At 36.9% G+C, this 18,658-nt stretch overlaps 1 protein-coding gene across 3 annotated transcripts in view; it reads right to left on the bottom strand.

Moving 5' to 3' along the window:
• Positions 1-17,126, bottom strand: part of TSG101 (tumor susceptibility 101) — a 36,198-nt gene extending 19,072 nt beyond the window's left edge. For all 3 annotated transcript variants that reach the window (XM_087717060.1, XM_087717047.1, XM_087717053.1), the window contains exons 1-6: positions 16,955-17,126; positions 14,368-14,452; positions 12,936-13,001; positions 6,428-6,591; positions 5,811-5,937; positions 1,192-1,258 (exon numbers count right to left, since the gene is read on the bottom strand). In XM_087717060.1, coding sequence (XP_087573186.1) covers positions 1,192-1,258; positions 5,811-5,937; positions 6,428-6,591; positions 12,936-13,001; positions 14,368-14,452; positions 16,955-16,996 — 551 coding nt within the window. In that variant the 5' untranslated portion in view covers positions 16,997-17,126. The remainder of the gene's footprint in view (positions 1-1,191; positions 1,259-5,810; positions 5,938-6,427; positions 6,592-12,935; positions 13,002-14,367; positions 14,453-16,954) is intronic.
• Positions 17,127-18,658: the final 1,532 nt, after the last annotated feature.

Here is an 18,658-nt window from a genome sequence, read left to right as displayed (position 1 = left end):
GAGTGGCATTGCAGGAAGAACCAGGACAAGGATCTCTGTTATAGAGCCCAGTCATTTTCACAGACACCTATGCCTTACATATATGTGAATTCAACACACATACATAAATTTTCTGACACTGAACCATATCTGTTTAAGGGAAATCTGCCATCCCTCCAAATATCAAAGAAAAGTTCGGAAAGCTTGTTAAGGCAACTGAGGCAGGTTAAAAACATATTTTGGGAATGATAATCGAACACTAAACTGGCCTTGCGAATAGATCAGCAGAAATAAGGGTCACATACAAAACACAATAATCATGAAAGATGGTAAGGAAGATCCATAGAAAATAATGTACTCCTGTTGAATACAAGCTTCAAGAAGGTTTGGGGAGACTGGGCTTGCAATGAAAATATAAAAAAGCATGCATACAAAGAAGATATTAATTTTTCTGGACCAACTACGGAAGTTAATGCAGAAGGAACCTGTCCTAACTTTTATTGGATGTGATGAAAGCTTCTTTAGAAGAATGGGAGAGAGAAGGAAAAGAAAGTGGGGCTTGTTCATTTGAGCACTAAGAGTACCTTTCCTCAAAGGAGAATGATGACTCTCCTATATATCTGCTGGCTTTTCTTGCAAACTACTTATCTATCAAGTATCAGCTCAGCATGAGATACACCACTGTATGTCTGGTTACCACAAACCACGGAATGAAATCATGATCTACATGTTAATTTAGGATGCAGATGACATGAAGGCTATTCCAAAAACACGTTTAACTAACATGGAAGCCTTCTTTCTCTGAGTGACTGCAGAAAGTTCTACCAAACCCAAGTAAATTACCAGCTTGCTACTTAAGCATTTTAAGTGTGATACACAAATGAGGTTTTAGATTTCCCTACAGATTTTCTATGCAAAGTTGTAAAGGTGTGGAGCTACTGGAAATGAAGTAACACATCTTGTTCAACCTCCTGATCAAGCAACATCTAATTTCTGAAGATTCTTGTCTAAAAAAAATTAACAAAATAAAGCTAAATTTATTTAAACTTTTTAAATAAGCAGTGACTCAAAAAGAAAAGCTTCATAGAGGTCAATTTGGAAGTGCGCATATTTTTGTAACATATGTTTAGACTAAGATTCCATCTCAGAATAGTACAACAGGACATAATCAAAATTACTATGTTTCTCACCATGTAAGCAGATTTATTTTACCTTGGGTTAGGAGGTTGTCCAGGAGGAAAAGGAGAGATTCCGCTTGGCATTCCTGGCATATATGAAGCTGAGTACAAAAGCAATTTTGCAAATGTTATCAGTCTGAGATAACTTTACACATTAAAATGCTACTTTTATACTGCAGAATGTTTTGAAATATTCCATTTGTGAATATTTATAAAAATAAATGCTTCAAATGTTTATCACATTTGCTACAGCAGTGAAAGACAACATGATGTCCTCTGAAACCCTTCTGGTATCCTTATGACCTTATTTTCAGGTGCAGTGAATAAGAGCAGGATGCTTGCTGATAAGCCAAGTAGCAATTTCTAGCACCATCTTTATATATATGAATGTATTCGCCCAAAGGAATTGTCAGAAAATAAAAATGATGTGTAGCTGCAGTTTGATGCTTTACTTGGAAATATGTCCTTCTGCCAAGGAAAAACGGTCAAAAGACAAGTGGAACTGATAGATATTATCTTGGCAGATTGGAAGGAATGAAATGAAGCAGTTACACTACTGTTTTCTGGGTAGCAGATATTTTATGAAGAGCTACCTCCAGTTAGAGCGCTATTTTCTGTAGTCGTCCACATTTTTAAAATTGCAAACATCTTATCAGACCTAAAAGCTCATTCTTGGCCTATAGCACAAAACCTAGAGCTGTACATGCCAAAATCTAGCAATATAATAAAGTTTTTCCTTTTAAAATTCAGTTTAACATACAGGAAGTGACAATGTTGATCTTGGGGGGAAAACAAATGAAATGTACTATATTAACTTTAAATAACATCTCTTAATGCCAATTTAACCTATTTAAATTGTATTTTAATCCTTTTCATTATAGTTTATTACGTCGCCAACATCTAGCCAAATAAATTTCTGGAAAATTTATTAGCTTGGTCATTAATGTGAAATATTTCTATAATTTGTAAAACTTTACTTTTGCATTCAAAGTCATTTATTAACTAGAAGATTTCAAACTAATGGATAATAAATGTTTGACTGACATCTACTGGCAAGAGATAATAATTTCATTATGCAGGTGCTTGGCAGTATGCATCTTGAAAATGTTACTGCTGAGAAATCTAACAAGAATAGATGTCTACTCTATGTAACATAGAAACATGTTTTCCTACAGCAATTAATTTTTATTAAATTAGTAAGCATAGAGTATATTATGAAAATAAACCTTACATACTCTACAGAAGAAATTACAACAGACTTCTATAAAAAAAAAACATTGAACTCACACACTTTAGACATATGACATAAGTGGATCATATGGAAAACATATTTTTTGGCCAAATTGAAAGAATTAGAAGAAAATGAAGACACTGGAAAAGTTAAGGAGGAGCATCCACAGCAATGTTCATTGGCTTCAAAATATCAGGTGCAACCTCACCCTTTTTTAATGTATGTTCAAGAAAATGAAAACCACCATTATTATACGAAAACTGTAACTGATAGAGAAATCCTGTTGTTTCATATGTATTTTTTCCATAGAAAAATATTACTGTAAATTTAACAAGCTGTTTAAAATATTCCAGTGGAATAAACATAAGCAATGTTCCCCAAAAATTCAAATAGTCCTCAACTTACAACAGTTCACTTAGTGACCAGTTGAAGTTACAAGCACACTGAAAAAAGTGACTTATGACCATTTTTCACACGTATGACCGTTGCAGCATCCCCACGGTCACGATTTACATTCAGATGCTTGACAACTGAATCACATATACAGTATGACAGTTGCAGTGTCCCAGGGTCATGTGATCCCCCTTTGCGACCTTTAGACAAGCAAGGTCAATGGGAAGCCAGGTTCACTTAACAACCCTGTTACTAATTTAACAACTGCAGTGATCCACTTAACAAATGTGGTAAGAAAAGTCGTAAATTGGGACAAACTCACTTAGCAAATGTTTCACTTAGCAACATAACTTTTGGGCTCAATTGTGATCATAACTCAAGGACTACCTGTATTTAAAAAATGATGTAACAAACATTTTCCCCACATTAGTTCTTCTCCATAAAGTTAGATAGTTTCAGCTGTTAACATTGTTTTTCATTTGATTAATGACACCGAAATAACCTTACCAAATCAATCTATTTTTCCTGGGATAACAGGGCCCCAAGTATTTAACAGATTATGGACAAGAGATAATGTTTACCTCTATCCAGCAAGAATTTCTTACCAATTCATGTAACACTTAACTTATTTCATTTTACTACATACCCAGAATATTTAAAATGTAGTTCTATCCTTTGCAAAACATTAGAATACTAAATTACTCATTAAAGAACTTTTGCTGGAAGTCTAAATCTCCGTGTTACTTACATCAAAAACTTAATTAGCACTATATCTAGGGATTTTTCTCTGTCCTCTTAAACTAAAATTGATTATTCAAGTTTATGTAGCTATAAAACTAGTATCAGCCAAAAGTCATTTGAGGCACATGTTATTTGAGGGATGGCACCCTTTTATATAACCAATTTGTATGGAACAGATTATTGTAAATAATATTGTCATCGGACTTTAAATCTGAGGGGGAAGATGAGCTGGAACAAGAGCAGACAGAAATCAGCTCGAGAGGGCGGCTCTATTGGTCTTGGAGGAAACTGGGGAAGGGCAGAGTCAGTCCGGGCAAGGCTTTTCAGGATTAGACAGGCTTGCAGACAGTGAGGAGCAGGAGAGACAGAGCTCAGGCGAAGAGCAAGGACCACCCCTTCCTGAGCACGGAGGGAAGAGAGAAGGCGAGACCAATGCAGACTGAGCCAACTACGAGGGAGGAGAGTGCTCCGGCCCCCTTCACAAGGCACACCTGGGGACTGAGATGTAAGGAGGTGCTGGTGGGAGGGGCATTTGTTGGTAACAAGCAATGAATCTGTGGACCCTCGTGTGCACTTGCCGACACCTGGAGAATACTGTGCTTTGTCTTTTGGGGCTTGTCCGGTTTGCCAGCTTCGCTGAACTTCTTATTCTGGTTACTGTTTGGCTAACCTGGCTTGCTGGACTACTCTCAGCCAGAGGCCGCTGAAGGTGCGTGTGAGAGCTTTGCTCCAGGACTTGTGGTAAGCGTGGGGATATTTGGGGGCAAAGCTGGAGCAATAAAGGGAAGTTGGATGTGTTCTCTAGCCTGTGTTGCTTTCGTGCCACACCCTGGGTCATCACGAATACCTTCTAGAACCTTCTCACTAATGTAGCTATTAAAATCTTAGCTCATGGTTTAATTGAGATATCAGCCAAGAATTTGTTCAATGATAGCGTTATCAGACTTTAAAACTAAAGCGATATAAGCTTCGTAATACGAAGTTGACGCAATGTTATTTATATAAGATACCCAATATAACTCACAAAGTATGGCAACTATTCTCTCAATATTTTAAAATCAATTTATAATTTTTTTCATAATTGCCCTGGGGGGCCTCTGAAATTTATTCAATTTAACAATTTTATAGCTTTCCTATAATATAATAGAGGGAGCTAAGTCCCTATCTAATCTAATAATGCAGATTTCTGGAAGCTACAGAATTTTTTAATTGCATTTAAAAAAAATATCCATCTGCTCTCTGTCAGTATTGGCATTTGCAGAAGCAAGGAGCACTGAGTGTATTGGAAAAGGCCGATACACAATTTATTACTATCATAAAATATAATACAATCTTACTACCCTGCTATTTTTATTAATATTTCTCTTCCACCATTTTCTTTTTTATTTTACTTTCCTTGGGATTTTTAAAAGTGAATTTAGATTAAGTTTTTTTATTCCTTTTTAGCATATAGATTATCATTTTTAAAAAGTTATATTGTGAACTGGGCAACTGTCAATTACAAGACAGAAACCTATTATGGATGATCAGCAATATTCTTCCACTCAAAGTAATAACTATTTTAAAAATCCTATGTAAAAAAACAAACAAACCCTATTTTGTTTGGAACTGCCTATATTCTTAGATGCTACTTTAATAATTCTTAGGCCCTTGATTTGGACTTAAATTATTAAGCTTCCACCAGGCTTATGACACTGACTCTAACTGTAGATTGCATACATGTAAGCATCATATGAACACTATTAGCAATGACAAAACCACTATCAGTCAATTGCCAAAAACAGCTTTACTTTGAGCAGCTTATATCCTGCGAAATTACCTTTAACACCATGACACTACACATGTCTGTTCTAGACCCTTAGGAAGGACTCGATATGTGGATAAAAATGCCAAAAACAATCTAAGTAAATGGCTAATCAACCAGAATAATAAATAAATCGAATATTTATTGATCCCTTCTTTGATATTTTTGTAACTCCTATTTCCCTCACAACAACCCTGTGAGGGCTGAGACAGAGTGACTGGCCCAAAGCCACCAGCTGTCTTTCATGCCTAAGAGAGGACTAGAACGAACTCTGCTGGTTTCTAGCCTGGTGCCTTAACCATTAGACCAAAACTGGCTCTATTATAACAATTAAAGTTATGACAATAATTTTTGCAATTATTGTCATTCTGTAACAACCCAAATACAATGTCATAATAGCAGGACTCTTCCAGAAAAACCACCCCAAAATTACATGTTTGCGCCCACGATTATTCACATATTATAGTGGATGTAAGATGCTTACTGTTTGGTGGCCCTGTTGCTTGATAAGGTGGATAGGAAGCTGAAATGGTCGGTCGCGAAAAGACGGGAGGTTCATCTCCAAACACCACAATCATAACTTGAATCAGTCCTATTAAATCTGATTGTGGCTGGAAGTTAAAGCAAAGAAGACAGTTACTTTTTTGTTCTACAAAAATAGTTTGGTTGCTCATTATCTGTACCGACAGATTCATCATCTCATCGGTTGCTGAAAATTAGCTGGTTATCCTTTTCTTCCATGTTAAGATTTCACTCCCCTTAGTTGTCATTCAATTAACAGAATTGAATGTCAAAACTGAAAAAATAACATACCACCTTCAAGATACTGCCAATTCCCGTCAATGAATTATACTAATTACAGCCAACAGCAATGATTATTTCAGTTGCAATTCTTAATAACACCAAAAGAAACATTGCAAAATTATTAATATGTAAACTTTGTAAGACACTAATATTATATTCAACAGAGCTCCATGTGTCCAAGTTCCTTTTCCTATTATATGAATATGAAATATGCATATAGGTATATGAAATGAAATCAATATTAATATCTCAAAACAGTTTATTATTAATGCTTAAACACCTTAAAATTATACTTACATGTTTCCATTCATGTAGATATGGAAGATATATCCTGCCATTCGCATCAACATGCTTCCCCGTTTTAATTGTCATCGAACTAGTTGGCTTAACAAAACAGATTGGCGGATTGAATGGATATGTATCCAGGAGCCACAGGCATATTGGGATGTTGTAAATGTGGCCTAAAGAGATTTTTTTAAATGATGTTATATATCCTTGTTGGTAATAAACGGTTCTGTGATAAAATACTGAGGTGGCATAATTGTTACTATAGTATATTTCAGTGCATAGGAATGGTCTTGAAACACAAAACTGAACTATTTTTATAAGCACATACAACATGGCTTTGGAAATTAATAAACAAGGTATTAGAAAAGCAGGTCCATTATACAAAGCATCGGATACTTAATTACACTGCATATAACAATCTTCCTCAATTTTGTCTACTTTTGATACTGGTGGATTTATTTGCATTTTATCACACTGAATCTTTTATCCTCCTCAGCCCTCAGAAACCAAAATAAACATTTTAAGTGTTCCCCACCCCTCCCCACTTTCCATTATCTGTTCCAGACAGATGATGAAGAGCCAACGTTTTTGAGGAGCTAGTTCCAAATGGATAAATGAGAAGGGGAAAAATGTTATTTACACACAATACAGACACTGGCTGGGAGTTCTGGGAAACTAGGTATAAGCATGCAACTTGTTCTGAAAGAGTAGACTTTTATTTAAACATTGAACTTGCACCAGACTGTTTGTAGAGAATCAAAGGATTAGGTCCTAATGTCTTTGGTAAACATGTCCCTGAAAACTGGTCTTGTTATAATTGATTCACAGCAGCAACATCATATGACATAGCTAACTTTGGAAATAGTCATACAAATCTGGAACAGATAGGTAGAACCAACATATCTCAGAAGCCTTTTAGGAGGTCCATTTCTATGAACTGTATATAGAACATAGTTCTATGAACTATGAACTATTCTATGGTTCATTTCTATGAACCATATATTAACTATATGGTTAATTTTTTAATGCCCATATTGTCACCTGTTTTCTGCTGATCAGTCATCTGAAGCAAGGGAATGTTCCGGGAGATAGAGATTATTTAAAAAAATGTTAAATCTTGATACTGATATCTCAACCCAATCTTCCCTACCTGCATGGCACCTCTCCCATACTGACCCGTGCAGAAATGCTCACACACCCTCCCCAACCTGCACAATACCACAGGTATCTCCTTGCACCCACCCTGACCCAGGCGGTGCCTCTTATTCAATTGGCCACAAATCCTCCAAATTTCACTCTCATGGGATTAATTGGTCCTGGAATTCTGTAAATTAGATATCTTGGTTCAAAAACTGTTGCCCTATGATGCAGAGTTTTGCCCAATTGAAGATTACAAACAGACATGTGAGTTTTAATAATATATAAGTATTAACTTCATCCCTCAAAATTAGCTAATAAGCATTCAGCAATATCAGCAATACAACACTGATCATGTTTCTATCACAGATAAAATTTTAAAATTAAAATAGGATTAGGATTTTAAAAAGCACTGAGAATAATAGCACTATTTTGCTGAGGTTGACTCAGCCTTCCATCTTTCCGAGGTGGGTAAAATGAGGACCCAGATTGTTCGGGGCAATATGCTGACCCTGTAAACTGCTTAGAGAGAGCTGTAAAGCACTGCGAAGCAGTATATAAGTGCTATTGCTATCTTTGTACAGAACATTTGCTAAGAATTTTGGAACAACCCCCCCCCCAAACCTTAAAATAGCAAGCTTCACAAAATGCCTTTTTTAAAGGAATTTCAAAGAATCAAAGTACCAATTTTAAACAATTAGGGATTTTTTTTCAGGCTTCTGGAAGACAAAGACCCCCAATTACACGTCATACAATGCTAAACAAACTCATATTTTAATACATAATTAATCCATATTAGAGAAGTGAGATATATCACAACTATTATTAAATTATTTGCAGAGGCACATTTTTTTATGGAACACAATTAAATCTAATCCACATTCTTAAATACATTTTTCTAAATGGTTTACTGTATCCCAAATATTGCATTGTACAATGATAGAGGCTTCAACAAAGTGGTTCAACCAGGACTTTAATTATTTAACTCTACACTTGGCTTCTAAAACTTCTATTATTAGTCCTCCTGGGAAAAGCAAATAGAAATCAAACTGCTGCAGTAATGGCTTGTGCTATGTCTGAGGAAAGACAGAGCTTAGGATAAATGTCTTAGATATGGACAGTAAAGTTGAACCCAGCAGAATTTCTGTTCTCATTCCTCTAGGCAATAATGTTTCTGAACCGGCTAAGTACACAGATGAGTTTATGATTTCTACATTCTGCAATGTATTGATGCTTTTGTATTTTGATATCCAACTCACAGTTATCTTGGAAAAGAGTTATTATATAAGAATCTACTCCTATAAAACGGGAGTAGTGAAATCTCTGGTCCAAGTCTTCTTATACTCTTATCATTGCAGAAAGTTGATGCAGATTAGTACCACATTACGAACAAACTCTCCCAGGTGAACTGACAAATTCTGTGTTCAACATCTATCTGATCAGGATTCACAGATAACTACAGCAATGTAGTCAAGTTCACCATAGCAACTAGCAGAATATGCCAGCAATTACAAGCAATCAGATTTCCTTCTGCCATGAAAGCTCAAAACTTCTTTGTAATAAAGTTTTACTCAAAATTCCTGACATTTCTCACCACCTGCTATTGAGCTTCTTCTGCTATGTTAGTGCTAAATGAAGTATAACACATTTAAACTATTTTAATGCTATTGCATTGCTAACTATATTGGTATCTGAGCATCATGACAGACAGATATGTAGAGGTTATGCAAATCATTCAAATGAGATGCTTCATAATGTGTGGGAGCATGGAATATAGGGTGTGTCAAATTTTTTCAACTTTCAATTTCCAAACATTAGGGGTGCTCAAAAGTTGTGACAGACCTTGGGGATTGGAAAGATATTTTGGTTACTTTAATATAATTTAGAGGTGCTTGGTAAATAACTATATAAATATCGTAACTTTCTAACATTTTGTTTCATCTGATAGGTTCAGCTGTCTTTCTCTTTTTGTTAAATATTATTTTGTCTGAGAGTATTAATACCGCTGGCCTTGTTTCCTGTGAGTGTGATAACTAATCTGTAATGGTTCTTAAAAAAGAACAAGACTGGGAACATTCACTCATATGAGCAACCTAATTGGGACTGGCAGAGACTTGTTGCTGTCTAGCTCCCAACACTGTGAGACATTCTCAGATATGGCCTATTGTTAAGAGAATAATATTGTAGTGATGATGCTAGAAACTATCCTGCAGCCAGTCTTGCAAGAGACATATATCCAAAATTGCTTGAAAAGTGGGAATGAGTGAACAGTTCTTTTGTGACCCGTTGTAAGTTCACGAGTGACAATCTTGAACAAGATCCAAGAGACCTGGGATCAAGCCAAAAACATATTTTTGGTAGAGGAAAGTTAGATGTCAAAGAGACTTTCACTGTGAAACTCGACAAACTGATATCCTCAACTGCAAGTGTGAAATTGTTCTGTGTGCTGAATTTGACTGCCCTACTGGCTGCAAAAAAGCTCACATTAACTGTACCTGCCCTAAGGAGACGAAGATACCGTTGAAGGAACTTACTTTCATTAAAGGTCAGAGAGACAAAATTGGTTCTTTCAGATCGCACCAGATTGGTTTACCAGATGTGCCCGATTGGAAACAACTAGGCAAAAGGCAAAAGGGTAAGAGGATGAGCGAAAAAGGCTCGCTAAATATAAGCACAGAAGCATTCCAGACATTTCGATACTGACAAAGGAAGTAATTATGATGAAAATGAAGGACAGATGACTGATAATGAATATTATAGAAGTTATGAAGAGGCCTACTTCAAAAGAAAGACAGAATACAATAGATTAGAAATAACAAATGTCGCTATGCAGAGCATAAGATATGGTGTTGGTCTATGTGCCACTGCTGCCATTACTACAGCCACCTGAAGAAACCGATCACCGAATAAGACAAGAGACTCGTAGTTGACCACAATAAAATCAAGAGAGCCCAGGAAAAAATTATGAAGTCCCTAGTTCAAGAATTTGATGAGCTCTATAAGAAGGGTGAAATAGGATGCATCTATGGCCGTATAGATGGAAATAAATTATGCTGAAAGCAAACAATTCAGACCAGCAATTCCCCAGTACCATCAAATAACATTTTTCTGTGTGCAGTGAGTCGGGTGGAAGATATCGTTATCATTTCACTCCAGAGAAAAGATCAAAACCAGGAAAACCTGCTCAAGTGATTGCAGATAATCTTGTGTATTTCATGAAGAAGAAAGGCACTGACAAAAGCTTGAAGGCCATTGGAGGAGATTCTACAAATATTAATATTGGCTGTGAAGGGGGTGCCAAGCTTGACTGGAGGTTGATCTGGTTGATATGTGCACTCCACACAAATGTATTACCCCTACAACACTTAATCACAAACTTGGATGGGAAGACCTTGTCTAGCAACAAATGGGCAGATAAAATTGGCAACATGGTAAACACTGCAGCAGAATGTGACATTGATCCTTCATTCACCAGAGTTTCAATTGAGAGACAGTGTTGTAAAGGATCTCCCTACTGATCAAGTTTATGGATATAAGATCACACAGGCAATAAGGACAGGCGAACTTCCCACAGATTTGGCTCTTCTGGAAATTGGTCCTGAAAGCCATTCACACTGGTTGACAACTGCAAATAGGCTTTGTCGAATATGGGTTTCAAGCATGGCTTTAAAGGCAAAACTCTTCAAAACTTAAGAATGATAGTTGAATACATCGCTGGTTGTACTATCCTTGCTGGTTCAACATTAAAGTAAAACATTCCTGGATTCAAGGCCCGCGTTATGTGTTGATCCAGCCTGCAAAAGAAGGCTGTAGTAGATGTTTTGCCAATCATTTTGAGTTCAGCATGATACGCTTTCAGTGAAATGATAAACCAGACATTCTTGTGTTCAGATGACATTCAAGAGAGGAGAGCTGGTGTGGAAAGAGCGTTGACTGAGGGGTACAGACAATGACGTGCTGGGAGATTTTTCTGTATGTTCAAGGAAAACATCTTTAACCAACGCCAGAGCATCCACTTTTTATGGAGCTGACTGACTGGTCTGAAGGTGTACCTGAGCCACCTTTGACATGCAAACTGACTACAGCAGAAACAAAGAAGTTCATTGATGAACCAAAGCAAGTACCACAGTGGCCCTGTCATGCCCAATCAATAGAGAGATGTGTGAAACAGGCTACAGAGGCAGCAAGCAGAGTGTATACATGTGAGAAACATAAGGTTATATCAGAGGCCGAGAAGCAAGTCGGCAGCTGATGTCGAAGAACAAATCAAAACAAGACTTGATGAAACTCACTTAAATATTTTTGTAACTCAGATAATTGCTTTCTGATATTAGTTTATGATTGCATGGATTATTTTTTGCTTAGCTAGATAAGATTCATGCAGAAAAAACTTTAATTTTTGTAGCACAAAGTATAATTTTCAGAAATTTTTAACAGTATTTGGGTTACAAGGGACTGTTGTGGGGTATATGATCAGATGTGGATTTACCATACCAAGCTAAATGTTGTGTAAAATTACTTATATATAGAACCCCTCACTGAAAAAAATTGCAAAATTTAATTTTCACCCCATTAAATGACACACCCTAAATTAGATAATATGTCTTTGAATCACATCAGCCACATCTTAACAACATGAGAAGCTCCTTCTAGCTGATTCTTTGGGTATGCACATGCATAGCTACTTTGTATTCAAATCATCTCATTCAAATGCTTTGAATAGTTGTTATAGAGGCTTTTATCTACCTGGATTTTGCGAATTCTGTTCCAAAGTAATGCCACCTAACCACATGAGAAGAGATAGGAAACTATAAATTCTTTTGCTTTGAGTTGGTAATTTTTAGATTGCAATAAGTCTGTGTTTTAGTTTTGCTGTCATTGTTCTGACTGATTTAAAGCAATGTATCTGAAATACACAAACTAAATACGTTACAAAATGAAGAATACAGTTCATGGTAGTCCTCAACTTATGACCATAACTGAGTCCGGAATTACAGCTATAAGTCATGGCAGATGTTAAGCAGGGTTTTACTACCTTTTTTGCACTGGTCATTAAGTGAATACCATGGCTATTAAAATCTATTTCAGCCAATAGCCGTTTTTTTTGCCAGAAACTAGCAAAAAGGCCAAAAATCAGTATGCTGCAAAAGACTGTAGTCAATTGCCTAGCACTGAAATGTGATCATGTGATTGCATTACACACATGGACATGTGGTCATCAGAACTCCAGAACCGGGTTATAATACCTTTCTTTTGGCGGGGGGGGGGGGGCATTGTAACTTTGAATAGTTGCTAAGCAACTGATCATTAAGCAAAGACTACCTGTACAGAGACAATGGTTTCAAATAATCTATGCAAACAGTTCAAAATACATACATACCTCTGTAATTTACAGGAATGGTTCCCGTAAGGCTCATCAATTCTCTTGATGAACCATCATTAAAAACTGAAAAGAAGCATTGGTTTATTCAATATACAGATCACAGACATGGAGCACATTAACAAAAGTAAGCACATCAACTCAGTATCAATACTTCATTCTGACCAGAAATAAGCACACATCTTCTAAGAAAATAAATTCTGTACAATATAAAGTGTTTGGCGTGTCATTTATAGATAGCTATGATTTCTTCACTATAGGTTCTATGACAAATGCTGTTTGCCAGATACTGCAACTCAAGAAAACTATACTCTTTTAAAAATGAATTAATTATAGAAATTTTCAAAACGGACATAAAGTGAAAATAGTATGTGGTCTCAATAAAGAATATATTATTTATTTCTACCTTACTTGAATATTTTCTTCCTCTAATGAGTGACTACTTCTACCAGTAGAAATAATGACTACCGGTACTTCTAATATTAGAAAGCAAAACAAGATTGTGTGTTAGCTTCATTACCTGACATCACTCACTAAAATGCCTTAATTATGAGACAAGCACATAATCTTGTTTCACTTCCTCAGTATAGGTAGTCCTCACTTAACAACCACAATTATAACCGGCAACTCCATTATAAGTGACACAATAGTTAAGTAAAACATCATGTGACTATACCTGACTTACAATGTAAGTTATGTTGTGGTTATTAACGGAATCATTTACAGTCATTAAGAGAATCATGAAGTGACTGCAACTTGTGAGTTCGTTGTAGCTCCTCATTGACTTTACTTATGGGAAGCCAGCTGTGAAGCTTGCAAATGGCAATCATGTGACTAGGGGATCCCGCTATGGTCATAGTTTTAAGGAACAGTTTTAAATCACTTTTTCAGTGCTGTTGTACAATTAGTTCTTGCAAAGTTATAATGGTGCTGAAAAAAGTGACTTCTGAGTACTCTTCTCACTATTATCTTGATGTCAGTCACATGATTGCAATTCAGATCTTGGCACCTGCAGTGTCCTGCGTTCACATGATTGTGATTTGCACCTTTCCATCTGACTTCCAAAAAGCAAAGTCAATGAGAAAAGTTGTAAATCTTGTCTTCTTAATGATTGTAGTGATTCATTTAATAACAACAGCAAAACAGGTATAAAATTGAGTGCAGTCACATGATTCTTCACCTAATGACTGCATGACTTCAACAATAAATTTTCAAATTCCAATTGTGGCTGTATGTCAAGGACTAACTTTAACTTTGGGTGGTCACTAAACAGGTTAGTTGTTAAATGAGGAATAGCTCAGTAAAACTATTTCTATATTACTATATAATATAGTTATATTATATTATATATTATATAGTAATATAATATTACTATATAATAGTTAAATGTTAACAAAAACCATACTGAAAAATACAGAAAACAGCAACTTACCATAGTTATCCATAACAGGTTTGAGATCTTTGTACTGGCCAGTAACATTGACAGTTTCCTGAACTGCCAAGTCTCTGTACTTGTACTAGAGAAAATAAAAATAATGTTTTAAAACACTTCTAACAGCAAACCCATATATCAGCTTACTAGTGTTTGGAATCTTCAACTGCAGTTTATGACATATGAAGTTCTATCATCACAATGTGCTTTATCTTAAACATTTTAACCTGTGAAATTGTTCTCTTGTATTATCAACAGGATTTGCAAAGCAAGCATGATTAATCGGGGACAGTTATAATCTCATGATACAAATGTGAAATTAGAATGACCCTATTCCTTACTATTTATATGGAAGTCCAAAAAGTAAAGGCTTTTTCTAATGAATCAACATTAGGAAAATCACATTGCAATTACATAACATTTAAGTAAATTAAGAGTTAAGTACTTAGGATAGTTCAGAAGTTGCTGAATTCCCAGTACTCCTTATCACTGTTCATTCCTGTACAGTGCTGGAAAAGGATCTGGAGATACCTGAAGGACCACAGACTTCCAATCCTTAAGGTGGAAGGATATGGGCTTTATCCAATGGTGCCATTCCACATACAGAATGGCTTCTAGCACTTGAACTTGTATTATTCCTTTCCTGCATTCTTCATAATTGCTTTGGATAGTTGGGTGATTTGTAAGAAAGAAAATGTGGGTATAAAAGTAAGAAAAACTCCTGCTACAGGGAGAGTTGTACTTCCATAACATCAGAAACAGTATATACACAGAGACACATACAGAAACATGTATGTGTGCAATACATATCATTATTGGACAGATCAGCTGGCTGTGGAGATAAATAGCAAGATATAAATACCATTTCCCAGTAAAACTGTCAGTTTTCTCAATATCACTGTTTATGGGATAACAAACATTAAAATCACTTAAACATATTTAATTCTGCTTGGTCCATAAATATAAGTGTGTTTGCAAACATGCACATATAAGTTACCTTATGGTTTACAAAAATATCCACAGACTTTATAAAAAGTTGATAAACATCTTCTACATACACTATGTAATAGTCACATTGATACATTTCTCTACCAACCCTTCAAAATGATGCATTATCCACAACAAATCAAGATGATGCCAAAATGACAACATTCATGTTCTGATATCTAATACAAGTGAGTTGTAGCATTCGCATGATGACATTTGCATGCATTGTCATTTGCCCTTCTCAATCTATACTGAAATGGCATATAAGGATTTTTATATGTTTTCACATCCAGGTGAAAGAGAGTGGACATAAAAGGCAGAAAATCAAAAAGGAAATCCTCAGATATTTAAAAGCATATTTATTGAAGTGTAAGAGATCTAAAAACAGTTATTCTTGCACCAAAACCATCTTTCAAATGCATGAAAAAAATAATTTCTTTAGAAATCTTATTTCTACTTCCTTATATTTCTTTAAGTTAAGCACTACTATGCAGCTATTTTTTTTTAAAAAAAAGAAAATAAGGAGTGGCTAATTGTAAAATGTTCTGGGGGGGGGGAATAAAACAAAACAAGGGGAGACTAACTGAAAACTTGGAAAAAGCAAACCAAGCAAAGAGTTACAGAGAAAGACCAGTGGCTTTGTATTTGTCCTGAATGCAAAGACAATTTATAGCAGACAAAACCAATAGCTACCAAATAGTCTTGTATATTCACTTTCAAATAAAACTTCCTATAACCTGATCCAATCTAATGGGGAAAATATGCTCCAAGACTTCAGACACCAAATTCAGCAGATCTCTCTTTCTCCTGAGATAAGTAGTCTCCAACAGTCCATACCACAAGACTGAGAACTAAGAAGAGGGTAATGATGTAGAGAGGAAGCACTTATTTTCTTTTCAGTCCTGTAGAATAAGTTTTGAAAGAAACATTCAACCTTTCTCCCAATAAGGACTACTCGGGGGAAGAGCACTAGTGGCCTGCAGAAATTTAATTTTTATTTTAAGGCCCATCTTATCAGTCAGAGATGCAAGGGTGGAGAACTAGAAGAGTCCAAAGAAGCCTTGTGTTTTTGGGAGAACAACTGTCTCATTTCAAGATTAACAGCTGACTTGCAAGAGATTGCTCTTCAAATAGGAGCCAGAGTTTTTCAAAAATTATGGACCACTTGTAAATTAGATGGGCTCACTGGAAATTCCAGACATTGGAGATTAGAACATTTCCCGTAATTATAAGTCTACTGCATCCCCAGGGATGAGAGAAAACTGACTTCGATATTTTTCTTTAGGCTATTCGTGTTGAATTTAGAGCTGGCCGTTGGAATAGGCAGGTGCCCAAAGTTTTGGCTACTGTTTATTTGTGGATACAAAAGTTGGGTCTCTGGTGAGGAAGCGGCAAAAGCCGTCAGTTTATATGGGGGGGGGGGGAGTAAAACGCGAACGGCTCGGAAGGCTCTCTCTTCCCCCCAAAAGGAGGGATTTTTGCTCTATCGTCACCGCCCGCCCCCCAAAAGAGACCGGGCAGAGAGAGGCCTTCAAAAGAGGGCGGCTGGGCTGAGCCGACTCAAAGGCTGCTTTGAGAAGGGACGCTTCAGGGCCTTTACCTTAGCAAGCATTTTCTTCAGCTGAGTCTCGGACAAGGCCATGGCGGCGGCGATCCCTCCCTCGGTCGTGCTACCTCCTACGACCTCCACCCCCTCCTCTCAACTCCCGAACGAACAAGAACCTTTCGGAGCTCCGTTTCCGACAACCTCCGCGATCCGTTTCCGCTCGGCGAGGCTGCGAAACGTCACTTCCGGCGGCTAACTGTTTAGTTTTTCTCTGCCCCCGCCCTCGACCAGAGAGAAAAAAATAGTAATAGAGTTTTCACTTTAGTCCCTCTGGGAAGACAAATCATAGAGTGGGTGGGAGGGCATTCCGATTTCCAGTCTGTTCTGGGTTGTAGTTAATTGGATAGAAATGGGGTGTGTATTAATCACTAAGATACGCGACTAAGAGCAGAGGCTCGGATTCTAATCCTCCCAATTTAGGGTGGGTGGAATCTATTCGGTGAACTTTCCTAACAGTGAGGACAATTTAGGCAGTGGAACAGCTTGACTTTAGGTACCTCGTCGCTGGAGATTTTTAAGAAAAGGCTGGACTGTCACTTGTCTTAAATGGGATAGAGCAGTGTTTCCCAACCTTGGCAACTTGAAGATGTCCAGACTTCAACTCCCAATCGCTGGGGAATTCTGGGAGTTGAAGTCTGGACATCTTCAAGTTGCCAAGGTTGGGAAACACTGGTATAGTGTCTTCTGCTTGACCGGAGGAGGGGGGGTGGACTAGAAGTCTTCCAAGGTCCCTTCCAGCTTTTATTCTGATTGATCGGCAACAGTCCTATTCTCTTGACCTGTTGTCAGACTCATACTTGAAGAGTTAAGTTAGCAATTTTATCGCTCAGTGCTACACACAGGAATCTTTTCAGATTCACAGTTTGCACCTGGGTGAGATAAGGTCAACAGCATTCAAGGGCGGGTGCGGGGAGGGAGGGAGAGAGATCAGACTTCACCCTCTAAACAAATACCGCCCAATTTGGCCAGTCTCTCTTGTACACTTATTTTAGAAGGTTGTAGGAGAAAAAAGGAGAGTGCAAAAGTTGGCTTCAAACTCAACATTAAGAAAACTAAGATCATGGCATCCGGCCCTCTCAATTCCTGGCAAATAGATGGGAAGAAATGGAGGTAGTGACAGATTTTATTTTCCTGGGCTTCAAAATCACCGCAGAGTGGGGCTGCAGCCAAGAAATTAAAAGACACTTGCTTCTGGGGAGGAAAGCTATGGCAAATCTAGACAGCATACTAAAAAGCAGAGATATCACCCTGCCAACAAAAGTGCATATACTACTCAAGGCTATGTTTTCCCAGTTGCAATGCAAGCTGATAAATAAATATAAATTTAATTTATTATTGTTATTATAAACAAGCACAACTAATCCCAAGACAAATTCACAAGTGGGCTTACTCTTTATTACTATTATTTGTTTTAAAATTAGGATAGGTGGCTTCACAACCTGCTATTTCTGCTCTGATTTTTTTTTTAATCAGTTGGTGATTGCTCCCTACAGTTTTCTTGGCAGCATTTTTCATTAGTGGCTTGCCAATTCCTTCATTGTAGTGCTGAGGGAAAGTAACTGGCCCAAAGTCACCCAGCATGTGTGCTGAAACTCTACAGGATATTGTTACTGCTGATTCAAAATACCAGCAATGCGCTCATAAAATTGTGCATCACTTCCTCATTAAATCTTTACCTCTGAAAATCATAGAATGTAA

This window comes from Thamnophis sirtalis, unplaced genomic scaffold, assembly GCF_051295495.1.
Source record: "Thamnophis sirtalis isolate CommonGarterSnake01/CBP01778 unplaced genomic scaffold, rThaSir2_p1.2 scaffold_1, whole genome shotgun sequence".
NCBI classification, from domain to species: Eukaryota; Metazoa; Chordata; class Lepidosauria; order Squamata; family Natricidae; genus Thamnophis; species Thamnophis sirtalis.
The sequence above is the reverse complement of the archived record's forward strand: the minus strand, read 5'-3'. Positions and strand labels throughout refer to the sequence as shown.